Source organism: Pteropus medius, unplaced genomic scaffold (assembly GCF_902729225.1).
Source record: "Pteropus medius unplaced genomic scaffold, Ma_sr-lr_union100, whole genome shotgun sequence".
In the NCBI taxonomy this organism is placed as follows: Eukaryota; Metazoa; Chordata; class Mammalia; order Chiroptera; family Pteropodidae; genus Pteropus; species Pteropus medius.
Window position 1 is genome coordinate 6,036,658 of NW_024342474.1, and position 26,633 is coordinate 6,063,290.

The 26,633-nt window shown below is 36.8% G+C and overlaps 1 protein-coding gene across 3 annotated transcripts in view; it reads left to right on the top strand.

Annotated features, from left to right (window-relative positions):
* SRGAP1 (SLIT-ROBO Rho GTPase activating protein 1) overlaps nt 1-26,633 on the top strand; it is a 229,900-nt gene that overhangs the window by 173,012 nt on the left and 30,255 nt on the right. For 2 of the 3 annotated variants that reach the window (XM_039865895.1, XM_039865896.1), the window contains exons 9-15: nt 3,103-3,300; nt 4,021-4,105; nt 10,492-10,519; nt 14,151-14,253; nt 17,841-17,901; nt 18,052-18,129; nt 20,056-20,190. In XM_039865895.1, coding sequence (XP_039721829.1) covers nt 3,103-3,300; nt 4,021-4,105; nt 10,492-10,519; nt 14,151-14,253; nt 17,841-17,901; nt 18,052-18,129; nt 20,056-20,190 — 688 coding nt within the window. Of the gene's footprint in view, nt 1-3,102; nt 3,301-4,020; nt 4,106-10,491; nt 10,520-14,150; nt 14,254-14,764; nt 14,799-17,840; nt 17,902-18,051; nt 18,130-20,055; nt 20,191-26,633 lie in introns of all 3 variants that reach the window. The other variant, XM_039865897.1, reaches the window with a different exon arrangement.

Consider the following 26,633-nt stretch of genomic DNA (forward strand, 5'->3'; position numbering starts at 1 on the left):
GAACTGGAACTGTATCAAGGTCAGCAGGCCTATTACCTGGGGCACAGTGGGGCATGGCTCCTCTTGGGTCCCTTGGTAGACAGAGCTGGTGGCAGGACCAAAGCCAAACGGAACTGCAGCTGAGTCCACAGGGGGCCAGGGATGTTTCTGGTTCTGTAGCCAAGACCACCATTAGCAAGCCTGACACCTGGGCATAGACCTTTCTCAAACTGGTCCTTCTCAGCCTTGAGCTCCACCAAGGTTTTGAAAGCTCCTATTGGGATCCCAGAGCTCCCACAAATATACTTTTGTCCATGGGTGGCTGCCAAGTTACTGTTGCTGTGGGTAGTTATGAGCAAGAGACATCTATTAGACCTCTATTTTGATGTCACTTCCAGGGTGGTGCATCTTTTCATACAGCCAATAGATGTATAATTATGATTTCCTTAAAATAACTTCTTACACTATTGTTTTGTTTAGATGATCTTTAATATGTTTTTTTTTCCAATAATATCTATCCCCAGGAATATTGACTAAGTCTGTGAAATTTCTTTGTCTTCTTTTTGTATTCCATCGTATGATGTCTTTAAGCATCTGGATTAGCACTGATTGCTATTGTTTCTTTCTTAACAGTACTTTTTGTTTAAAAAAAAAAGTAATTGAAAATATATTTACTTCCGGTAATGATGGACTGAGTCACTCAGCTGACTCTTTCACATTTCACTGTCTAGGACAAGGCACATGGCCAAACCTGAAGCCCGTGACACAGGGAACCGTATGTTCACCAAAGGAAGAGCATCAAGTATTTTGAACAGAAATAAAAAACAATGATTCTGAACTATTAGTACCCCTAATGGTTTGGAAAAATAAACAAACATTCTCTCTGGAGAATGATAACCTTACCCTAGACTTCAAATAACTACAAAAATGTCCAGCAAAAATAACTAGGTCATGTGAGGAGACAAGAAACCACGAGTGATAGCCAGAAGAAATAACTGACAATAGAGACATAACTATAGAAACTTCAAGTATTGGGATTATCAGAAACATATTGTAAAAGAGCTGCTTACTATGTTCAAGGAGATAAAAACCAAGCTTAAATTTCAGTAGAGAACTATAACCTATAAACAGTGAAATAACAGATTTGAAAGTGAACCACATAGACATTCTACAACTGATAAAATGCAGTAACCCAAATTAATAAATCAGTGAATAGTTTTAACAGTAGATTAGACATAGCCAAAGAATGAATTATCAAAGTAGAAAACAAATCAGAAGAAAATAATCAAAATACAGCATGTAAAAACAAAAGGTAAAAAATATGAAGAGAACAGTAAGAGATATAGAGAACACATTGATGTTTAGCATACCAGTTAAACTCTCAGGAAGAAAAAAAGTAGAGACAATATTTACAAAGTTTAAGGCTGAAAATTTGTCAGAGATTGTGAAAAAAATCACACAATTCAAGAATATTATATTTTCAAGTCAACAAAAACAGTTCACCAACAAACTGACACTAAAAAGAATTTCTAAAGGGAGGGCGCTCTTAAAAATATAAGAAATAGAGATCAAAGAGTATAAAATATATGGATAAAGTTAAATGAGTATCGACTATATGTAATGAGTAATATCTTATATTTAAATATATATAAATATTTACATATAAGTCCTATTGTAGTTCATTACAAAATAGCATAAATCAGGAGAAGTAAATGGAGATAAGGTGTTCTAAACTCTGTACAGAATGGGAAAAGGATAAAGCTATCAATTTGTGTTAGACTTTGATAAACAGAAGTGGAGTACAACCTAACTGTGGAAGATAAATGTGGGAGATAAGTTAAAAAGCTCCTAGAAGATAACATAGAATAGTATCTTTATAGCCATGAGATAGGAGAAAAAAAAAATTCTTAAGGATAGAAAAGGCACTAATCATAAAGGAAAGGATTGGTAGGTTGATTACATTAAAACAAGAGACCAATCATCTGGACACTATAGGAAGAGTGAAAAGCCAGGGTACAGAGTGGTAAAAGATTTTTGGAACATGATAACAAAAGACTCATATCTATATTTATAGTTAGTAATAAAAACACTCATAACCCAATAGAAAATTGAGTAAGTGATTTGAATGAAGTGTTTCCAAGAGAGGAAATCCAAATTGCCTTAAACATATGGTAATGTGCTCAGTCTCAATCCTCAGAGAAATGTGTGTTAAAACCACAATGAGGTGCCACTATACAACCAAGACAATGATTTAAATTTTATAAGCTGACAATACCAACTTTTGAGATAAGGGAGCAGCAGGTATTCTGCTGTGCTTGTGTGAATACAAATTAGGACAATGATTTTGGAAAACAGTTTGGCACACCCTGTAAGCAGCAGTTCTACTCATGTATGTACAGCCCAACAAAAATGTGTTCATAGCAGTATTATTCATAATGATCCAAAACTAGAAGTAAGTCATCTATCATCAATAGTAAAATGAATGAATTATGATGTATCCTTACAGTGAGTATTCAGCAATGAAACATGAGCAAGAAATGAATAAATCTTACTACATAAAGTTGAGCAAAAGAAGCAAGACAAAAGTCATACGTGCTGTAGGATTCCATTTATACAGTGTACAAAAAGGGAAAAAGTGATAAATGATGTTAGAAATCAGAAAAGTGGTTACCTTTAGGATGGAGAAAAGAATGTGTGGGAGGTGAGAGAAGCACAGGGACACTCACAATGTGCTATGTTTCTTGATCTGAGCAGTGGTCATATAAGTGTCCATTCTGTGATGTTCATCAAGCTATACACTTACTTTCTATACATTTTTCTGTATAATTTAACTTTCAGTTAAAAATACTGTTTTAAAAAAATGTAGTCGAGAGAGCACCCAGTGATTCTTGAGATTTATAAGGACTCAAATATAAAGCGATATCATCCTTAGGATAGCACTGAAGAAAGCATTTCCTTATGTTGGTGGGGTATTCTTTATCTGCCTCTCCCCACTAACAGTCCTTGACCTTCTTGGGGCAGGGCCTGTGTCCTCATCTCTGCCTGACACAACGAATTCTCACTGCTTGTTTGTGGGATTCACGAAATAATGTACTAATGTGAAAAGTATGTTCCCATTCCCAGGTTAAGAAAACAACTGAAGCCACCTTGCAGACAATACAAGATATGGTCACCATCGAGGACTATGATGTGTCTGAATGCTTCCAGCATAGTCGCTCCACAGAGTCTGTGAAGTCTACTGTCTCTGAAACCTACCTGAGTAAGCCCAGCATCGCCAAGAGAAGAGCAAACCAACAGGAGACTGAGCAGTTCTACTTCATGGTGCGTCAGTTGCTCCCCTAGCCACTCTTGGGGCTCAGATATGGGGTCCCCAAATGCTACTTCTGGAGTTCCATCAGCATCATCTCGGGTTCATTATTAAAATATGTCTACCTTCAGAGTTCCTGATTCAGTCGGTCTAGGATAGGGTTTAGGAGTTAGTACTTTTTAAAAGAGATGAAGACAAATTTTAAGAGATCTGCATTAATACAGAACTTTTAAACTTTAATGAGCATACGTGTCACCAAGAGAGCTTGTTAAAATGTGGATTCTGATTTCAACAGGTCTGGGGAGGGAGGGACCTGAGAGTGTACCTCTAATAGGTTCCCAAGTGATGGCTGACACTGCTGGTCTGCATCAGACCACACTTTGAACAGCAAGGTTCTAGGATCTCAAGCAGTGGTCCCGTCCTTTCTGGCACCAGAGACTGGTGCTCCTATGAGAATCTAATGCCTGACCTTCTGAGGTAGAGCTGAGGCGGTGATGCTAGCGTTGGGGAGCGGCTGCAAATACAGATGAAGCTTCGCTTACTCCCCTGCTACTCACTTCTTGCTCTGCGGCCTGGTTCCTAACAGGCCACGGACCGGTACTGGTCTGCAGCCTGGTGGTTGGGGACCCCTGATCTAAAAGATAAAAGTGTCTAAATTTTAGATATCCTATGGGAAGTTCCTTGACATTAAATTTTTTTTTTTTTAAGTTAAAAACAAATCTTTCCTTCTGCAGAAACTCAGAGAATATTTGGAAGGTAGTAATCTCATCACAAAACTTCAAGCCAAACATGACTTATTGCAGAGGACTCTTGGAGAAGGTCAGTCATTTGAAATAGAGGGGAAGATGACATGGATTATATGTGGTGTCATATGTATATTCCATGAAGTGCGTTGATTGTGGATTTGTGTTTTAAGAAGCAGAGAACACTGTTTGGATTTGGCCTTATCTATCCCTATAATAACCTGCTTCTCTCTGGAACTATTTCTTGATGAGCCTGGTGCTATCCTTGGGGTTGAACAGTGAAGTCTAGGGAAGGCTAGATAGCCAACACAAAGCTCCTAAGGAAAGATTTTCAGAGCATGGTGCCCCTGACAGTAGAGAAGTCAGAAGGAGCTGCATTTGCCCCTACCTGCTAACCTGTAGTCACTGCTTCCTTCTTTTCTTAGCCTTTTCCACCTCTCCAGCCCCACCCTGTTTTTTTAATGAACCAATATTTTTGTCCCATCTAATGCCTTTTTGGACCCTAGAAAGCAGTTAAATCAGTTTGGGTGACTTTTTTCTTTCCATAGGCATTGGTTTTAGTTGAGAAATAATCTCATTAGGTATATTTCTATATCTAATAATAGCAAAAACAATAGTAATAACACTTACATAAGGCTTTCTCTGTGCCAGGCATTGTTCTGAGCTATATATTTAACTGTATACTATTGATTTCTCCGTTTTTACAGGTGAGAAAACTGAAAGGAAAAAGGGATTATAGGCAAAGAGGACTACCAAAATGTTACTGTTTCTCTTTGATCTACAGGAAATTTAAAAGGAAAAAATAAATACAAGCAAAGTCCTTGTCTTAAGTACCTCGTAGTCTGTAACTTTTACTCATTTTTTACTCACATTAGATCCCACTGGAAGTTTTAAAAAGTGAAAGAGAATATGAATGGGAGTGGGAAATGAGGAACTGAGTTGTGTGAGTAACTTAGGCCAAAAGAGATTGCTACTCTTTGATGTAAACTCTTGCCTCCTGTCATTCTAGAACCTTCCTTACCTATAAAGAATTTTTGTCATCACCTTATTTCCTTGTTTTCTCCAAAGGCCCTATTATCTTCCGGGAATGACCTCATGGAGAAAGCTCATCATGACCTAAAACTCTACGTATTACAGTTAGGATGCCAGATTGTAAGATAAGAGGCAGGTTTCGCTTAGAAGAAACATTAACATTTATACTACTAAAAAGTATCTTAAAAATATAAAATAACCACACACAACATGTGAACTTTCATTAGATTCTGAATCAAAAAATAAAAGTTACAAAAGGCATTTTAAGGACAATTGGGGAAATGTAAATACAGACTGTATATTAAATGATATTATTAAGTTAATGTTAATTTTCTTAAATATGGTGGTACAGTTAATGAAGGAAAATATTCTTATTCTTAAGAAATATTTGCTGAATGTCATAATGTTTGCAGCTTACTTTCAAAATGGTTCAGAAAAAAGATCTGGGGATTGGGGGAGAGAAAGAAATAAGGTCAATGTGGCAAAATGTTAACGATTGGGAAATCTAAGTGAAGAGTACATGAATATTCCTTGTGCTTTCAACTCTTCTGTAACAGAGGTTTCAACTTCTTTTAAAGAGATCTTTTTGTACTTTCAATAGATCTTACTCAGGAATTGTGTCCTGTGGTTTTTCTCTTTTTTCCTTTATAGTCATTAAAGGTCTTTTTTTTTCTTCCATTTTGCACAAATACCCAGGATTTCAGTTATACCTCTAAGATCAGGCGCGAGTCCCAAAGCATAGGTTGTCATAAGTGTGGATGAGTGCTTATAGGCACAGAGTCCTTCCCTACAGGACTGGATACCACTTTAGAAATTGTGAGTTGGAAGGAATTAAGTAGTGGGAGAATTCATTCTTGGCACCGCATGCGGATGTGTTAATACACTTGGGATCTCATTCTGAGAATTTTATGTTACTCATTCTACATAGATTCTCTTATGTCTCCTGGGGAAAAAACCCCAGTGGTTAATATTATTTTGCATGCCATTATTGGATAGGACTATATTTTAGCCAGTTTGCTGAATCCATACACCAGATTCCGTCTTTACTCAACTGTGTAAAGGTATATTGCACCTTGTAAACTCGAAGCCATGATTTCCTCATCTTGGAATTTCTTTCAATAATTTCTAGTGCCCTAGTGACATGAGCTGTGTTCAGATGTACCAGGCCTTCACTGGACTAGATTTATTCTACATGTAAAACTGGTTGGTTCTCATCTGGTGGCAGTAGACACACTAGCCTCTGCCCACTGGTTCTCATGGTGGCAGTAGACACACTAGCCTCTGCCCACTGGTTACAGACCTCTCTTCTCCTTAGGCTTGCCCAGAGTGTAGACTTGAAAGCACACCAGTTGTCATTGGTCACTGCCTGAGGTTGACACTGGCAGCTTTGCCCAGAGAAAAGCCAAGCGTGGAGATTGTGCCTTACCTTTTAGCTTGACCATTGTCAGGCTGCTAACTTTCCATGTGAGCCCCGTTTGCGTTAATTGACTTGCATTGCACCAAAGGAGACAAGGAAAGTTAATGGCGCCTGTCCCACAGTGAGACAATGCAATGGCGAGCCCTTAAGAAGGAATCCAAGTCGAGATTTGGCTAAATAAGTTTAGTAGCACAGGACTAACTCAAGGATTTAGCAGTTGATCGTACACAAGTAAAACTATAACTGCAGACATGGGCCTGTATAACTGTTCACTTTTGGCAGGCTACCAGTGGCCCAGTACGTCCTTTGATTTACAGCACTTCAAAGCATCTACATTGAGCTCTAAAGTTGCACTGTCAAAATTCAGAATTCCAAATCTTTGAAATGTATTGAAATAGAAATAAATTTGTTAAGACCAAAGTCGTCATCATCTTCTTCATCCTTCTGCAACAGCATTACATCTTTTTGCGATGTCATTTATTTTTAAATTGGAGAAGTTAAATTGAGCACCGTAAATGAGTGCTGAAATTTTTTTTTTTTTTTTTAGCAATGAGCCTTAATGTTCACATTGGCTTCTTTGTGTGCAACATGTGGAATTAAGGGGATGTAAATATCAGAGCAGTTTTTGCTAAATACAGAAAATCTGACACTGGAAGCTCAGTTCCGTGTTATATTATTTCTAGCCCTGGGCATGAGGTTCTCATGCCCAGGGCTAGATGAAGGCATTAAATAGGTTATCCTCACACAATCTATTGTCTGTCTTTGAGTAGGAGCATAAATATACTTTCGAAAGAAAAGATGGTTGTGAATAATTGTGTTTTTTTAGAAAAGCCCTGAAGTAGTTGTTATTAAGGAAGAAAAAGACTGGAAAGTAATGCCAGGAGTTCTTACCAGTCATTCATCAGGGACCTTCATTCAGTTCGAGATGCGCGCATTTTAAATATTTTATTTAGTTGTGTTTACGTTTTAAATCTCAAATTGCCACCAAATTATGTTTTGGTTTTCCTTTTTATTCTGTAGAGATAAAATACATTTGGGTGTGAAAAATAATTCACTTCCTAATCCTCAAGTGAAATTGTAAGAGTAGTCAAATTAGGTGTTTATATCAAGAACAAGATAATCCTGGGTCTTTGGTCATTTTTTTCCTCCAAATGGCATGTATTGAGGGGGAAAGGGAGAATGAGTTGTCTGTTGTTTTTAATAATTAAGTAGCCTTCCAAAGAAAATGATTGAAATCTAATCCTCAGACCACTGGAAGCTTTCACATTTCTCCAGGAAGCAGATTCTTCTAAGCTTGTGTGTTATTGATCTATTAATGATGATACTGATTAAAAAAATAAAACCTCATTTATCAGTTGAGACACACTCAGTACTATTAGCTGGACAAAACCAGATGTGGTGGTGGTAGTTATACTATGAATGCTAGTTCTTGCAAAGCTTGCTCTTGGTTCATTAATCAAAATGTATCTTTTATAGACTTTTAATTTTTTATCTCATACTGTTAACTATGGATGGATGGAGCAAAACGATTTTAAGCCATTTTATATATGACCTTTTTCTAAATCTAGATTGGGCTATTTTAACAAAAATAGCAGATTTTAAAATTATAAAGCATTTCATGTTTAAGGAATTATTATTGGCATCTTATCATTGAATTACTTGAAAGTGATTAACTTCTGTTTTTCAATTTAATTGTATAGATATTTTTAAATTTGTTTAGTAATTTATTAAATTTATTAGGTCTTCCAGGAAAAGTTGAAAATCACATATCTCCTATATGTGGGATATAAACCTAAAAACAACAAATGAGCAGGACAAACAGAGACTTCGTGAGACATGATCTATAGACTAGTGGTTACCAAAGGGGAGGGGGTAGGGGGGAGGTCAATGGGGGTGGGGAATGAATAAATAAAATAACGTCATTACTGTAAAAAAAATGAGATAGCACACTTGTGCTATATGATATGTATACTCAATAGCAGGTATAAATTATACTAAAAAATAAATGCACAAGAAATATCATAGCACATTTTATAAATAAAACAATGATAAATTTATTAGGTCTTCAGTATTTTATATTTGGCTTTAGCCATATGGAACAGGTAGAACTGTAAGCCATAATCCTTACCTTACTTCCAGGATCTTTCAAAGTATTTGCTAGGGGAAAAAAGACATATTTTTACAATATATTATGCGGGAGCTCAGGTCTAGAATTAAAACAAACCTGGACCCTAGTGCCAGACCCACCACATACTAATAGTATGACCTTAGGCAAGTCACTTGCTTTCTCTATGCTCAGGCTCTTCTGTAAAATAAGAATAATAATAGTATTTACTTCATAAGGTTGTGAAAATTGTAAGTTAATATTTAGAAAGTGCTTAGAATTGTCTAATAAATACTAAACACCATTGCTGTTTTTATTGTCACTACTAATATATTATTTTATATCATACTACTAGTTTCTCAACCCTCAACCCTTTACTCATTCTACTGACTCAGCCTGGGTGATCTCAGCTAGGTCCCGTGGCCCTAACACAACCTAAATGGTAGTGACTTTCAAATCCTAATCTCCAACCCTGTCTTCCTTTTGCACTTTAACTCTGGTATAGCCAGATTCCTGCTGAAGGATATCCCATAGGCACCACGTGCCACACTCAACTCACTATTCGCCCTCTACTTTCTGGTAGGCCTTCTCTCCCACTTATGAATATCTGTAAATTATTCTGGAGTTCTGTGTCCACCTTCTCTTTTTTCTTCTCCCCCAAAGTAGCAGAAAGCCAGCAAAAGGAAGGGACTTACAGTTAAATGACAGGTAGAACCAGATAGCAAGGGGAAAATCAGATTCTTTTTCTTTCCCCTCACCCCTACTCCAAGTCATGGCCAAGACCTGATTCTGCCAACACTCACAGTGGCCTGGATCTGTGTTGAGAGAGGTATTTTCTGATATTAACTGTTACCCCCAGATGAGTAAATAAGATACCAATCAAAAACTTTATGTTACTTGTTATTCAAAAGGAAACAGTAGAGTAAAGACTCCTTTGCAGCCTGAGACTGTTCATTCACCATTCTTAGCAAGCCAGCTTTCTCTACGATTATTTTATTGGCCTTGCCCTACAAGTCTGAATCACTGCATTATATGATGAACTGGACTCACTTGTTTGCGCTACAGCATTACCCTTCTTTGCTAGCTATATTTTCAGGCTGTTTGAGCACTATATCATCATTCTGCAAACAAACCAGTCGAATGGTTCACTTTCCCACACCCCTTCCCATGGTTCTACCCTAAATGTAAGAAAGAGCAGACAGCAACCATAGACACATTCAAACTTGAAATGACTGTAACTTATAGGAACACTACAAAAATACAGAGTTGTTATTTAAAACAAGTTAGGAATTCCGAATGTGTAAGAAGAACCTCATGTTTTAAATAACAGAATTCTATGAAAGGCTTTTAGCCTACAAGTCGATAGGATGTAGCATAATTTAATGTCCTTGTACTTTAATATCTGCAAATGTCATTTCTGATTTCAAAATGCAACTTCTCTCTTCGATTTCATATTATAGGAAGAACACCAATTTATTCTAAAGGAAATTGAGTTCTCCCAATTTTATTTAACCCCCTGCTTCTCTCCCACAAGTGCCAATCAAGACAGAGGGAATAACTAACATTTGAATCTTCTATGTGTTTTATTTGCATTTCATCCTTAAATTTACAGTTAAGATCAAGCAGCTATTTCTTGCTAGAAAAAAAAAAAAGAAAAATTCTGCCTCAAATTGCCAAGTGAAACATGTTTCTCCAGTCTATAGGATCTATTAAGTTTTGTGTATAGATTTTATGAAATATTTACTTTGAATTTTTTCTGTCATTATATGCTATCCTCATGCTTTCCTCCATAAAATGTGTAAGTTATTATAAACTCAGAATCTCAAAACAAGAGACAGATGATACAAAAGATTACTGAATGCACTCCACTAATTCCATTCAATTTACTTATTTTACTTTTTTTCTGCAGGTCATAGAGCTGAATATATGACTACAAGGTAGGAAAATATTTTATTGTAACTTGTATCTCACTCTCTTTTTAACAAGAAACAATCATTTAAATGCTGCAAGAATGAACATATTTTCTTAATAAACATGGAAGATAGTTTTGGCTTGACAAAACACAGTAACATGAAACATTTGGGGTTCTCACAAAACCAGATTTGCTCTGGCAGATCTGAGGATTTCCCAGTGGAATTGTAAAGCTCTTTAATGAGCAGATTCAGTTGCGGGGAGCGGGGGAAAGACCTAAATTGAATGGTTTGGGTTTATCTGATTTTCTAGAAAAAATCCAAGACTTTTGATTTGATAAGTTAGTTAACAAGCAATGTTCTGTGTATATCTACTCTATTAGCAAATAGAAAGAATGGTTAGTTAAATTCTGCTCCTACTCTCAATTATGTCATATAAAAATTAGAGCTATGTTGAATATTCTTAGGATTTTAGCGCTCTATCCTTTTTTGGTTCATTTTAAAGATTTAACTTTTAATGCCCACATACTGCACTTCTTTTTTTTTCTTTCTTTTTAATTCATGGAAAGATTTTGAAACTACTGCTGAGGGGAAAAAAAAGCCTTTTTGGAAGCAGATTCTGATTTGGAGTGGGGAAAGCGTATGGCAACTTTTTTTTTTTTATGTTCACATTTGCGTAACAGCCAGAAATTATTCTAATTAACATAGCAAGACTTTGCACTTCTAACGCTGAGTTCTCTTTGAGGTAAGAGGCATTTAGAACACTGGTGTGTCTGTTGCAGTAATTGGCAAGTTGATTTTCAAGGTTATAATGTTCCTGCTGGGCCATTTATTCAAAAGCAAGCCCCTCTTCTAGGTGAACTAATGAGAAAGGTGCAGCTATTGACTTGTCTAAACTTTACAAAAATACTGAGGTTTTTTTTCCCTCTATCAGTGGTGAAGAGGAATATTACTTCTGCACAGTAATATGCAGCTTATGGAGCTTTTTTCATATATAGTCTCTCTTTGCACTATCAATATTTTGTCTATTGTTTCTAAATTATAATTAATGTAAGGCACTTCAAAAAAATTTTTTTAAAGGAGAAGGAATGCAAATATATTAATTTGGAATGACAGTTGTAATTGCCAAATAGACTGGATATTCACATCACTCTAACCTGGTACTTTCTCTCATCCACACTGGTATCCTACATAGGTAGCCAGATTATCAGGAAGTTATGTGGTAAGCACACACCCAGAATGAGTCATATAATTCGAAAGAGTCATACAAGGTTGAATGGCCCTGGCTTTGCTCACCTGATATGTACATAGTAGAGCCAGAATCATCAGCACACCATTCTGCCTGAAAAACCACCTCTGCCCTGGAAGTTACTCTGATAAGCATTCAGGCAGTTTGTTTTAATCTCAAGTCTCTCTTGGAATTTTAGTATCTTCACATTTGCCTCATATTTTAGAACTATAGAGAGAGGCGATTTTCAGGCCTTTGGTAGAAAACTCAAAAGACATTCCTCCATTAGCCCCAGCCAGGGGTTACTCTATATCTCTCAGTCATGTAGGAACTATTACCCAGTGCCACTTGGAGCTTTGGCTCCCGCTACAATTTTGCTTGTCCCACAAATTAGTGACCAAACAGAATGAACCTGTGTTCTTAACCTCTTAGCTTTGTCAACCATTCCAGATACCACCACATGAGAATCTCTTTTGGACCTTTTTGTAATAACCACGTTTCCTAGTTTCTACATTTGATGTTTTGCTGTCTTGGGGCCTTGCTGACTCTGAAGGGACTGCCCCTCTGAGGGTTAGCCAATTCCTAGAGATAGTAAAAGACTTGCTTGCAAGTGTGCCTTGTAAACAAACCAACCAATCCAGAGCCCATCCCCTCAGCCACCTCCTTTATTGAGCTTTCACACACAGGGCCACTGTTCCCCTTCCCAAATCACCCAAAGGCCAGGTACCAGCCAAATAGGGACAGCTCCCTCTGTCTCAGACCCCACCAAAATTACTCAGACTAGCCAATCCTAAACCTGTGTACCCTGCCTTGCCCATTCCTTCCCCCGGGAACCATAGCAAAGGCTCTTGCCCACATTTTCCCTCGCTCCCTCTGACCCCTGACCCACCCTGCAGCTTTTCCATGTGCCCACCTCCCCCTCACCCCCGTGTAGTGGCATTTCCCTCCTCTTGAGAACTGTGAGTAATAGACTGTCTTTTCAATGACAGTTGTTTCTGATCTGATGGCCCCACCACTCCTGAACAAAAATAAAGTCTACATTTTAAAATGCTTCTCAAATAATGAAAAAAGTAGATGAAATCAAGTACATATGGTTAAATTCCTTGGTGGGCAATTGTTTCCTTTTCTGTTGTTGTTGTTGTTGTTGTTGTTGTTGTTGTTGTTAAATCTACCAGATGGTTTCCTCTGTGAATAACACAGAATTCATTGTATAAAGAGTAGAAGTTTCAGCAGTGGCACATTATGACTTGCTGCCTGGTAGACATTTCCATATTTGCTTCTAGACACTTGCAAAGGTCCCTCTTACCTCTCAACAAAAAACAAAACAGCAAGCACCGTAGGACTTCAGGTGCTGCTTGCTGCATGCCCCATTATTCATATGAGCCCACCTACTGGGGGAGTCTTAGAATTTGTCTGTGGAAGGCTATATTAGCAAGTTTGTTCCCCTACCTCTCTTGATTGTAGTGGTAATATCTTATAAAGCTGGGCAGGCTTCCACAGAGATTCTTGGGATTTTGTTTCTAAACTGGTATTTCTGAACTTTGATAAACTAAAAAGGTAATTCTTCCTACAGAGTTTGCAGCTTAATGAAGGACTTTACCTAATTTCCAGGTGTGATGTACATCCTCATATAAGCCTTCCAATTAAATTTACATTGATATGTCCAAAGAGAGGTTTTCCATGCATTCCTTCAGCATATTTGTAGAAGTTGAGTCAGGTAATCCTAGACCACTTTGCTCTAAAGGGAGAGGACAGAATAGGACCCCTCTCTCCAATTTCAGAGCTTGACGATGCAGGGTTTCTAAATATAGTACATGATACACTGGATGTGCATACATCAAACAGACTAGAGGAGGAAACAGTTCAGAACAGAATAAATGGGTACATCCTAATGCTCTACAGATATTTAGGTGATGAGATAGTTTGTTTTAAAGAAATAACAATTCACATGAGTCCGTACACCTCTCCCCTAGAAATAGCATTGAAACCCAACGCTGTCTTTTCACTTGTGATCCATTAACAGTTACTTTTGCATAAAATCAAAACTCGTTAATACCTGAGGGATACTGAACAGATGTGATGTTTCACTGAAGGATTATGTTGTAACTGAAAATATGATATTTAAGTTCTCATATTGGGATCTATCAGAGCCCTAATTTTTATGATGCTTATCATTTTTAAACAAACTAGCAAACAAATGTCAGCTACAACATGCAAGAAAGTAGTAATCTGAATGAATAGTTTATATGGTTTTTGAGCTATAAGTAAAAGTAAATACAAAAAAAAGGGGGGAAGGACTATTTTCTCCTGTGGGTGAGGGTGGGGAAGGAGCACAGAATTCCTGTGTTTTATAATTTTGATGTGACCTATGGGTATTTCACTTATTGTTTGATTTCTGCCACACTCAGTAATTATATTCCCTTCCCTTAGGCCTCCAAATGTTCCCCCTAAGCCCCAGAAACACAGGAAGTCCAGACCCCGCTCACAGTATAATGCTAAGTTGTTTAATGGGGATTTGGAAACGTTCGTCAAGGTACTGGCACCAGCCATCTGGGTGGCTGATCTCCATGCTTCTTACTATAATGGTCTCAGCCTCTTATAAAAGGAGGCAGGTCATTATGTCCAAGTCTGTCCTGGGGCTCTTTGCTTTCCCAGAAAATCAATATAATATTTCCTGAAGTCAGAAAAGAATATTTGGTTTGAGTGCCTTCAGAAGAGGATGTAAATATGGGTGTTAATGTGGGCAAAAGAGAAAGCCCTCTTTATTTTAAAAAAAAAAAAAAAAAGCCCTAATCTGTACAAATAGGAAAAGAGCTACCTGATAAAATGTTTTGTTTTTACTCATGCAAATGAGATGGCACAAAATACATTTTTAAAGTTCATTAATAAGGTAGCTCTGAAGCTCAGCAAGAGTTTTTGATTTCCCATGACTTGAGGAATTCATTATATTGGATAAATTGTAAGACCCTGTGGTCTGTATCTTGTATCTCTGCTGTGTTTACTCTGTCTTCTTTTTCATTCTGTATTTCTGATAATGCTTCTAGCCGAGGACGAAGGAACTCGCACGCAAGACATCAGGTATAGTGCTAGAGGGAAATGAGGACACAGCGTCTTTCACTCTTGGAATCATTTTCAAATCATAGTCATGCTTGGCTTTAATGGGTTTTTAAGGTCTTTAAAAGAAAAATGTTTGCAGATGGAAATTAGATAGGTTTATAGATAGGCTTGAGAAAGAAGTTATGGAAATCAAACACTGACTGAAGAAGAATAAACTCTTAGTTCTTATGTATTTGGCAAACGTACCAAATTGAGTCAGTGGCTTTTATTAAGGAAAGTCAGTTTTAAATACCAAATGCACATTTAATACTGGATTTTGGACCCTTAAGTAAATTTTACCAAAAAAAAGGAAGAAATTAATGTTTCCTGGCTAACATTTTATGACATGGGCTGCAGTGTTTCTGAAGACTAAATTTATATAGGAAACCACATCATTGATAGTCCTCCCTTAATAATGTTACAGATATCTTCTTACATTCTTAATCATGTATTACAGACATACTACTTTCTTTAAAGGCAAATCTTTTATTGAACATGTACTCCAATGGTTGAAAAACGCATGCGTGCACGCTTGTGGCATCTGTATGGACAGATACATACATATATACTTACACACACAGATTGAATACCTCTAGCAGCCTTAAAAATTAGCCCTAACCCTAGAATTAAGTGAAAGGCCACTGGGCAACCTAAATAGCAATCATAAATGCAGTGCCATAAGCTTTAAACCCAGAAGAACCTTATTGGCTCTAATTTAATAGAAAATTATTGTCAAATTCGATTATCTAGTTTCCCAGCCTAGAGCTTCTAAGCAGGGGCAAATTAGATGGAGAGAAGGGAATGATAAAATGAAAGCACTGAGATGTGCAGCTGATGGCCCAGCAGAGGAAGAGAATATAAGAAAGCTCAAAGAAGCAGATGAATTAGTCCATTATATCTGATAACACGGTACAAGAATGACTGCTTAAGATGACAGGAGAGCACACATATTTTTATAAAAGATTTTTCATTAAGAATAGTTAAAGGAAACCAAATTTAGGCACTAAAGGAGTAAACCGGTTATCATGAGAAATTCACTTACATATGAGAGCCTTTCACCGTTTCAGATGGCACGTTAAATAATCTTTGGTAGTAGCAGTAATACAGAGGAGACAGATTTCTACACTTCCGAAAAGTGTCCCACAATATCACTGTGAGACAGCAAGAGCAAAACCATTTTTCTTCTTTTTCCTTTGGGGAAACTGAGACTCCACGGGATTTGTTTGAATGGTAAAGAGAACACAGCTTATTGTAACTTCTTGTAAAATATTCTACCAAGGCATCTGGCATCCATGAAATTAAGTTAAAACATACACACTCATTACTTTTTGACTCTAAATCTCATTATACCTGAAAGAAATACTGATAATAGCTAAAGATTAGCAATTAGAGTAAATGTAAAGACAAAAATACTTTTAAGTAATGTGTAAACCTAAGACATTTTTATTTACAACTATTTTAGTGCAAACATTTTCCTTTTAATAACCTTTTATTCTTTTTCTTTTTGTTTTAACACTAAGTTCAGAGGTACAAGCTAATATTCTCCTTATCGCTTACATTTAAATATTTGTCACTCTTTTAGATAACAATGTTACATGAATTATTCATACAAAGGTTACTTCTCCTAAAAAGCACTTGTATCTTAAAGAAAAATCCCCTTACATATTCAGTTGGTTTTGTTGTAATTACATTGTTGTTCTTGAGCCAACTAGTCCACGCTAAAAAGAGTATTCTTAAGGACCTTCTTTAAGAAATTAATAAAGTTTACTTTCCTAAAATAAATTAACGTTTAGAGAAACTTAATACAGGCTCCAGAAGTAATTGAACCATTAACTGGATTATACACTGATTAGATTGCCTTAAAACCTAAAATAAAACTATTCATCAAGTAGTGTATTATCCATTCTAGGAAGAGTAAAGAGTTGAAATTGCCGAACCACTTTATTTCCAATTCTTCCCCTGTGGCTTAATTGGAAAGGTTAGTGGATTCTGAATTGTTCTCATATATTAAGACAACCAAATTCTTCGTGCGTTTCAGAATAAAATTCCTCATGAATTAGTACCTGATGTCAGCTATTCATTTTGAACCTCCATGTTTCCTTTAAAGATCTAATTTCTGAAAGAGCAGAGCCTTAAAAGTACATGAAAAATAACTCCATAGTCAGTAACCTTCTTTAACTACACGGAGTGCATGGCATTGATACATATTTAACTGTGACCTCTGCAGCTCCTTCATCTCATTTGTCATCCTATACATGTTTTAAAGCATTTTCAGAATTCACATTTGCTCAATAGAGTGCTCTGCCTACATTACAAGATGTGGGGAAAGATGGCCAAAAAATGTTCCTTTCTAAGAAAACAAGATCTACTGGGACGTGCATTTGTGCGTTTTTTCTTAATCCTTAAAACATGAAAAAAAGAAAAGAAAAGAAAAATCTATAAGGATGAGTAAGTTCTGATGCAAACTAAATAAATACAGGACACGTTATAAGCATCTGTGAAGAAATTCTCATATCATGCATCTGGAAACATATGAGCCTCTCAGGGATGTCACAGAGAGGATCCTGAGATGGCTGCAAGGTAGTGTTTGGAGACGAGTACAGCCATTCAGTCCCAAGATGCTATTGCCAATACACTGAGTTCTCTTCTAGGGCCATTAGATTTATTACTTGCATAAATAACCTTTTTAAAACAGTAGAGATTCATGTATTTGTTTTGATATGTGAGCCTCAGTATAAGTAAAAGACGAATTAGCTTGACTGTCTCTAGGCACAACAGGGTTAAACCGAAGCAGCGTTGCCTTAGATGTATTTAATTTGGTTTGTTCCAGAACTGAAATATACCTTTGGTTAAATGTAATTTTCTTTTTGGCCCTTGTGGAATATTTTAGAAGGGGTGTATTTGGAAACAATCATCTGAAAGAATAAAAATTACTCTTTAATTAGGGTTAAACTGTGAGCTTTATTATTACATGTGATTTAAGCCTCTCCTTGGCAGTTAACTGGTTTCCATCTCTTTACCTAGGACTCGGGACAGATTATCCCCCTCATTGTGGAAAGCTGTATTCGGTTCATCAATCTCTATGGTAAGCCATAAACGACGGAATTCTTATTTAAAAAAAAATAATCACTGGGACTATTTCAATAAATGTGTCTTTCCATATCACATTTAATTATTCATTTAATTATTGAGAAAGGAGGGACCTTTCACCCTCTTTCCCTTCTGTTCTTTTTAGGTCTTCAGCATCAAGGGATTTTCAGAGTGTCTGGTTCCCAGGTGGAAGTCAATGACATTAAAAATTCATTTGAGAGAGGTAATTGCACGTCTTTACCCATAAGCAAGCCATGTTAAAAAGTCATCATTTTCTGTAAAGGGAAATGGCATACTCATTCTCTTTATCTTCAGAAACTTTTCTCTTTACATTTACTTCATTTTGGATATTGAGGTCAGAATCTATTTAGCATAGTTGAGAAATGAAGCCAAAATCATAATGCTTTGTGATCAAGTATAGAAAAGCATATGAGCTTTGAATCCTGGTTTAGGCCTGACGGTGATAATCCTCAGCAGATACGTCAAAGGTGGCACATGGAAGTGTTCTAGAAGAATGGCAAAGACGGACCTGGGCCTAGGCAGCAGGTGTTTGAGGCGACTCACCCCAGCTTCATGTCTACTTTCTTTGTCAGGAATTCTCATTCCCTTTATTACTGTCCCCAGACTCCTTCCCTGTGACCTTAATGGATGCCTTACTCTTGTTCACAGTTGGCTATCAAATAAGTCTTACTAAACCATTAATTAGCACATGGTGATTAGAAAAACCATACACTTCTGTCAGGCAAACCTAGATTTAAATCTGATTCTTTCATTTACTAACATGTGATTTGGGCCAGGTCACTCATCCCTCGGTTTCCTCATCTGCAAAATTCCAGGATTGGAATTCCTCTGCTCAGACGTCAGGCCGAGAATGCACAGAGAGGGCCATAATGGCACGGAGACAGGGCTACTTTCTCTCTCTCTTTCAGCCACGTTCCCCTGGCCCAGGCTTGGCAGGGAGCCCTTGAAAGTTTGGAACCTTGGTAAACTTAGAGGCAGATTGTTTTCCTGTTCCAAATTCTCCGATATGATGTGTAGAGCCGAGCGGCCTCCCCTGGCAGCAGCTAAGTGTTCTGAGTCTCTAACACTGACCACGTCCAGGATGAGTTGAAATGTAGTAAAACATCAGATTCCTGTGCTAGCCACAACAGGCGTTATTATTTTTCCTTGGAAATTCCCCTGATGTTTGTTATTTGTTTGTGATCTCTTTGGTGAGACTTTCTCACATTGGGCAAAAAATGTATATTTTGGTAAATTTGTGTTCATCGATTTCCTACCCTGGGAGCAGAGAAAAGGGAATAACAGGTCCCTGAAAATAAACTGCCTCTAGAGGCAAAAAATAAGTGAAACTGCAGTGTACAATTTTTATGAACTTTAGAAGAGCAGTCTTGTGAATAAAAAATAGAGTTTGATTTAAGACTGCATGGTATTGTGTTGAACTTCTTAAGACTTCTATCTCAATTTAATTCTGCTTACCACAGAGGATGATGGAATATCATATTTGTGATATATTTTTTAAATTTCCACTTTCTATACAAATGTACTGCTAAGGGTACATTTTCAAATTCCCCTGTCTGATTGCAAAATCTTCCACTCCTAAAGGCAGCTTTCGAATATTCTGTGAACAACACCTTGCCACTTTGTGAAACACATTTAATTGTAGGTGTTTACAATTAGTTGAAGTCTATAATATTTCAGATGCATTTTTTTGATCCATATAGCGTAGCCAGACAGACCTATATTATGTGTTTTTCCCGGTAGGTTAAAAAACACAGAATGTAGTATTCGAATTCATGTCAAACTAAGATTACAGATTTTAGCTTCAAAAAAAAATGTTGGGTAAAATTTTAAATCCCACAATATTTTATTTTAAGAACTTGGTAACTTGTAAAGGATTATTTGTTAGCATAAGATAAAAAAAGCTTTACTTTAGTCAACTATTTTTAAGTTAATCATGGGTTGGGATATCTAAACCAATTATTTTAATTTTAGTACCATATAATCTTTCATAAAGTATAATTAAAAGATACATGTATATATAGAAGTGTGTGTGTGTGTGTGTGTGTGTGTGTGTGTGTATAGAAACATATTTTTGTTCAGAGGGAAAAAGAGAAACACTGTGTGCTTAACTAATTTTTTTTTTTTTTAGGCGAAAACCCTTTGGCTGATGACCAGAGCAACCATGATATTAACTCAGTTGCTGGCGTTCTGAAGCTCTATTTCCGTGGGCTGGAAAACCCCCTCTTTCCTAAGGAAAGATTTAATGATCTGATTTCTTGTATCAGTAAGTGGACTTTTATTTTATTTTATTTTTGTCTTTTCCCACCAGAATTGTTTTACTAACCAATTTCCTGGAAAAGGCAGTGGCCCCTCTCCACGTATCCTCCCCATCTCCCTCCACCATTACCCCATTACCACCAAATTTCTGAGACCATTTGTGTTTTTTCTGGATCCAGCATGAGTCATCCTCCCAGCTGTGGCCTCACCCTTAGCTGAGTGGGCTTTGCTCCTGAACTTGCTCAGGCTTCATACAGCCCAAGAGCTTCCCACTTAGTGGCTGGAATAAAGCAGAAAGGCAGGTGCCAACGAGCTAAGGGAGAGGAGGAAGTTGTAAGCATGGAAATATAACTTCTTTTTGGCTTTTGGTTCTTGGTTTTCTCCACTAATCTTAGGAGTGGGATAATATATCTATCTTGAATGTTACTTTAAGAAATTAGGTAAAATGAGATAAATGATCATTATTACAGTGCAGGAACACCAGGTGGTAATTATGTCAGTGGCATCCATCCCCAGGAAATAGGTGAGTTGCTCTGGGACTGTGGATGATATATTATGAAACCAATAATCATCCACAGAATAAAGCATCACTGTTTTCTTCAGTGGGAGCTTTTGATATTATGGGTGGGAAGGTGAAAATAATATAAGGAATTAAGTATTAACCATAATCCAGATCCATACATCTTAAAATGCAGTGCCCCTTCAATTCCTTTTTCTCAGGCAAGGGTCTAGAGCTGACTTAATCACATCGTGAGGGCTTTTGTAAAAATCAGGCTTTAATGAGGAAATCTCCTACCCACAGCTTCCCCACCTCCCACCTGAATCAACAAGTCCTGTTGACTTGACCTCAAAAAATCTCCCTACTCAGGCTTCCTTCCCCATTCCCATCACCAGTTTCTCCCTGGAGGTGTTGTGACAGTCTCTTAAGTGGATTCCCTACTTCTACATTTTACCCTCTCCCCACACCCTCCGCATCATTCCACCTTTCACACTGTAGCTAGCTTTGAAAAGATAAATTGGGTTATATTACTCCCACCTGCCTCCCTCCTATTTCAGTCTTTCCCACCTAAAAACAATCTCCTTGGTAAGGCCAATTCAGAGAACTGAATTCTTCTTTATCTGATCTCTTTCTACTTCTGTGCACTCATCTCCTGCCACCCCTGCCCTGTTTACTTTATATTTCAACAATAGCAAACTGCAAGCATGCCGGGCCATTTCCCACCTCCCTTCACTCGCCCGTGCTGTTTCATCTGCTGTCCCCAATAGCCATTTGACATCTGCTGTGAAGGCTTTGCTGAACTGGTGCTTCTCCCAGAACACCATCCTCCCCACCACCCAAAGCAGAATTAGTCACTTTTTCCTCTACTAATGTTCCACTGTGTACCTATGTCTGTAATTTTTCTTATCCCCCCATGTTGCAATTTTTTTTAACCCCACTGTCCCCTTCTCTAAAGAGAGTTCACGGAAGAGGTTAAGAATATGGGCTCTGGACTCAAACAGCCTAGGTCCAAATCCCAGCTCCAAATTGCTCACCAGCTGTGTGACCTTAGGCAAGGTTCTTAATCTCTCAGCACCTCAGTTTCATCAACTATAATATAGGGACATTATTGGTGTCATACATCATAGGGTTGTGAGAATTAAATGAGTTAATACATGTAAATTACCAAGAAGAGTACCTGGCAGAGTTTGTTCAGTGAAATGCCAATAGTTAGGCTCCACAGGCCTGTGAGGTCTTGATGGATTATTCAGTTTTGTATTCCCAGCATTTGTCATCGTTCATTCCAGGCACATGCTAAGTGCATAATTCATAGTTGTTAAATCGAATTTAAGTGAAACAAAGAGTCAAATGCCACCAAAATTCTTTTGTTGGCATTCATGCCTAAAGTCTTGGCTCTCATTAGGTATAAATTCCCCAGTAATAATTACCTTCACCTCCACCCCTTACATGGTCTGAGTCATCTCAGTAGGCCTCTGACCTAGCTGGAAAGAACTGAAAAGGAGGTGTCACACTTCTGGAATTCTCCTTTGGCCATGTCCAAAGATTTCCCTCACATCCTAGCCAGAAAGCTTTAGTCTGGAAAAATAATCAGCACTTTACACTGCTTAGAGGTTTTCTAGGTACATATATCATATCAACGTTTATACATGTACCAGTTGGATAAAGAGCATCGGGCTACATTGTCAGTTACTATTGTAAAATTATTTCACACTTTTATTGGATAAAAAATATTTCTTTATGGTTATTAAAAGCTGAAGCCATAGAATCAGAAATATCTAGGTTCAAATCCTAGCTTTACCACTTAACAGCTTTGTAATCTTGGGCAGAGATTAATCTTATTAAATATCTATTTCTTTATCTACATCATAAAGTCCGTATGAAGAATAAATGAGATTATATAAAGTTTTAGCATCAAGCACATAGAAAGCCTCAATAAGTGTTGCTAGCTGTCATCATTGCAACTATTACAACTACTACTGTAAACCCAGGTCACATATGCCAATACCTGGGTTAGCCACTTACCAGTTTGTCTGTCCTACTAAACATGTGTTTCTTTGACATAATTACCTCATGTATTTGGTAATGGTGTTAGTATAACACAAAAGTTGTGTTGGTTCCAGCATGATTTTGCCCAGCACATTAAACATTTTGTAACAGTCAAAGACAAATTTTCCTCTATTAAAGATTTGGGCTTAACAAAATATGAAGACCATAAAAAAAAAAAAAGAAAAAGGAAAGTCTACAGAAATATCTTTTGTTTATGCAAGCAGCACCTTACATGAAATGCTGCAAGTGCAAATGAAGGAGCCGCAAAGACATTTACCCCTGTATTAAAACAATGGATTAATGAAAAACATGGGTTAACCATCCTTGGGTTAAATTTTATGAAAATAGTCTCCATTGGAAACTACCCTCCAGGATCTACATTTCAAAAAAGCAGAGGCCCTGGGGTTTAAGGTTGGTAAGGGCGCTAGGTTCACACACCAGTAGAGATTTAACTGTGCTAGTAATTTTGTAGTATTGTTAATGTTTTTGTTAGGTGCTCTTTACGAACTTTTCATAGGTGTTCAGCAGTCTGTCCCAACCGTGCTTTTCCCCGTAAGTCCTGTTATTTTTAGTGAACAGTTCTGCAGAATAGGATGTTTTCAGGAAATGTAATGGCACATATATAATAATCCCTTTTCTTCTAACCTCTGATCTCTTAAAAGAGGGGTTTCCTGGCTATTATTGATTTACTTCTGTGTAAGCATTTTCTCTTACCAATGTGACCGTGATGTATCTGTATTTTTCCTGGATTTTCAGTAAGTCTTTGGGAATGGTATAATATGTCCCTCATCATTATATCATATCATTGATATTACAAACTTTTGGTGATTTGAACCATTGATTAATTACCTACAATGTGCAAAGCTTTCTGGGGATTCAGAAGCTTGATTTTTCCATTAAGAAGGCTTTAAGTCTAGTAGGGGACATAAGACATTTCCAATAAATGCAGTCTAAGTGAGTATGTGATAGAAGCACAGAGATTTAGAAATTTTAAGAGACAGAGAAATCTCACGGATATCGATTGTTTTTATTCATGTCATATTCTCTAGAATTGACATAATTGGATTTGATTTTCCCTAGTAAGATAATTGCATGTGACAGTTATTTTGCATAGAAAAATCTCCCCTTTTTATCTTTTCTAAGAGTTTACATAAACCTCTGGAGCACTCCTACTCTTGGCTTACCTATTTCGGGATTGTTTGGGGAAAGATTTTTTTTTTTTATGGCGAGTTGTTATTGTGCCATTTTTATGCCCCTAAATACCACATTCTTTGGAAGCTTGCAGTGTATGTAGTAAAAGGGAATTGGTCTTAGCATTCTCTCTCTCTCTTTTTTAACGTGCACTATTTATTCCCAAATTTGCTGCAAATTTATTTTTAAAAATTGCTTATCAGAAGACCTGGTGAACTCAAATGCAACCTAACTTTGAAGTGACAGACTTGATAGTATCTCAGTTTCTCACCCAAAGGTTGTTTTTGTTGTCATAGTTGTTTTTAAACCATCTATTTTGTGAATGGTTTTGTGAATGTTCCAGGTTATGCCCACACAGTCTGGGCAGCTTCTAGAATGTCTGTGTCTTATGGCTCTGAGATTCCCTAGGGCATAAGGCCAAGTGACCTGCTCTAGAAGAGCTACTCAAGCAATTCTTGGTCTCTCCTGGCTGCCTCAGGGCTGAAAGCCAAGATGAAACATTCGCACTTCATTTTCCATGATACATGATTATTTAGGTGGCTACTCTGGACATGAGGAAACATTTTTTTTGCGGTGGGGGGGAGGGGCGTGGATTTTACCTATCACAAAACCGACATGTAGCCATTGTAAAATATGTGAAAAATAAAAGCACATAGAAGAAAATACTGTCATGTACAGTGCTACTACCCAAAGAGAGCCAATGGAGTATACACATTTTGTTGCAGTTTCTTCTGCTCTTTTTCTATTCATGTACACACTCAACCTTTTTTAAGCCAAAGTAGAACTGTGCTGTCCATTCTATTCAGAACTGACCTTTTTGACTCTTTCATTATAGAAAATTTCAAATATCTATAAAAAGATACAGAAAAATAAAATGAACTCCGGTGTAAATAGTCACTTAGCTTTAACAATTTTCATTACTTGGACAGAATTATCCCACCTAGTCCCCTTCCATCATCCTTCTGGCATCTTATCACTTCACCTGTATGTATATGTCTCGAGAGATGAAGACTCCTTTTTTTTGTATGTACAATATAGCCACAATGCCATTATCATACCTAAAAAATAACAATGATTCATTAAAATTATCAAGTAGCCAATCAGTGCTTTGAAAAAATAATCGTTTATTATGCTATTAATATGTGATCACTGTAGAAAAATTAGAAAATAAACTAGAAAAACAAATCTTCTACAATTCCTCCACAAAAAGATAATGTTAATCTTTTTAGTGTCTGATTTTTTTTTTATACATATACTTATGTACTTTTAAAAGCAGCTTATGGAGATATAAGATATCCAATAAGATATACAATTCAGTGTTTTTTTAGTATATTCACAAGATTACGCAGCCATCACCACAATCAATTTTAGGACATTTTTATGACTCTTAAAAGAAACCCCAATTAGCAAACACTTCCTACTTACTCATAACCACCACCACTCTCAGGAGAAGGCGACCACTAATCTGCTCTCTGTATCTATAAATTTACCTATTCTGGCTGATTCACAGAAATGGAGTTATACAATATGTGGTCTTTTGTAACTGGCTTCGTTCACTTAGCATAAGGTTTCAAGGTTCATCCATGTTGGAGCATGTATCAGCACTTTATTTTATTGCCAAATAATATTCCATTGTCTGGGTATACCACAACCACATCCTTTTAATAAAACTGCGTCATACCGAGGAGCTGCTAATGGATGTGAGATTTCTTTTTGAGGTGATGAAAATATTTTAACATTGATTGAGGTGATGGTTGGTCAGCTGTGAATATATGAAAACCCATTGAATTGTACACTTTAAATGTGTGAATTATGTAATATGTGAATTATATCAATAAATCTGTCATTAAAAATTGTATCATACTATATTTGCTCTTTATAACCAGTTTTTAAATTTAATGATGTTAATATTTTGTAATATCAGTAAATATATTTCAAAATAGAGATTTTAGTGGCAAAATAATGGTTTTGCTTAATTTAACAAATCCCTTAGTTTTAGAAATGTATGTTGTTTCCAGGGATTGAGCAACTATGCAGAATACTATGATGAGCGTCTTACTGCATAAATCTATTTGGCTATTTCTAATTGTTTCATGGGGAAAAAAAAAGTGTTTGAATTATTTTTCTGGTGCTCCAGTGTCTATTTTTGTTGTAAAAACTCAGCTTTATTGCAAACATAGTGGTACCGAACTCTAAATTTGTTTGATGCCTAATAATAATTTTCTTAGGGATTCGTTTTATCCTTAAAAATATTTAAGGCTTAGTATCTGAACTGAATAGGTAAACTTTCCTAGGCTAAAACTCAGTTTCTTTACTAACTTTACTATGGTAATTCAGCAGGAGAAGCATTATGTATATATTCCTACAGTGTTACTATTTCACTAGGAAAGAACAAAATGGTTTAATTCTCAGAAGTCAATCTATTAATGGTTAGAGAGATTTGTAAACATTTTCTTTCTTACCTAGAAGAGTAGCTGGTAACTCATCTCAAGGCTAGGCTAAGATCCATCCAAATGTGCTACAATATCTCTGTTTTTCCCTTTCCCTTTCATTTGCACACATACACTGTTACACACACTACATTTGATTAATACCTTGACATTGTTAGAACCTAAAATGAATCTAACAATGCCCTGAGACTGGTAAATTCACCTTGAATACTGCTTTTTGGGCTATGTAGCTCAGAAGTATTTGTGTGCCTGCTCTTACAAAAA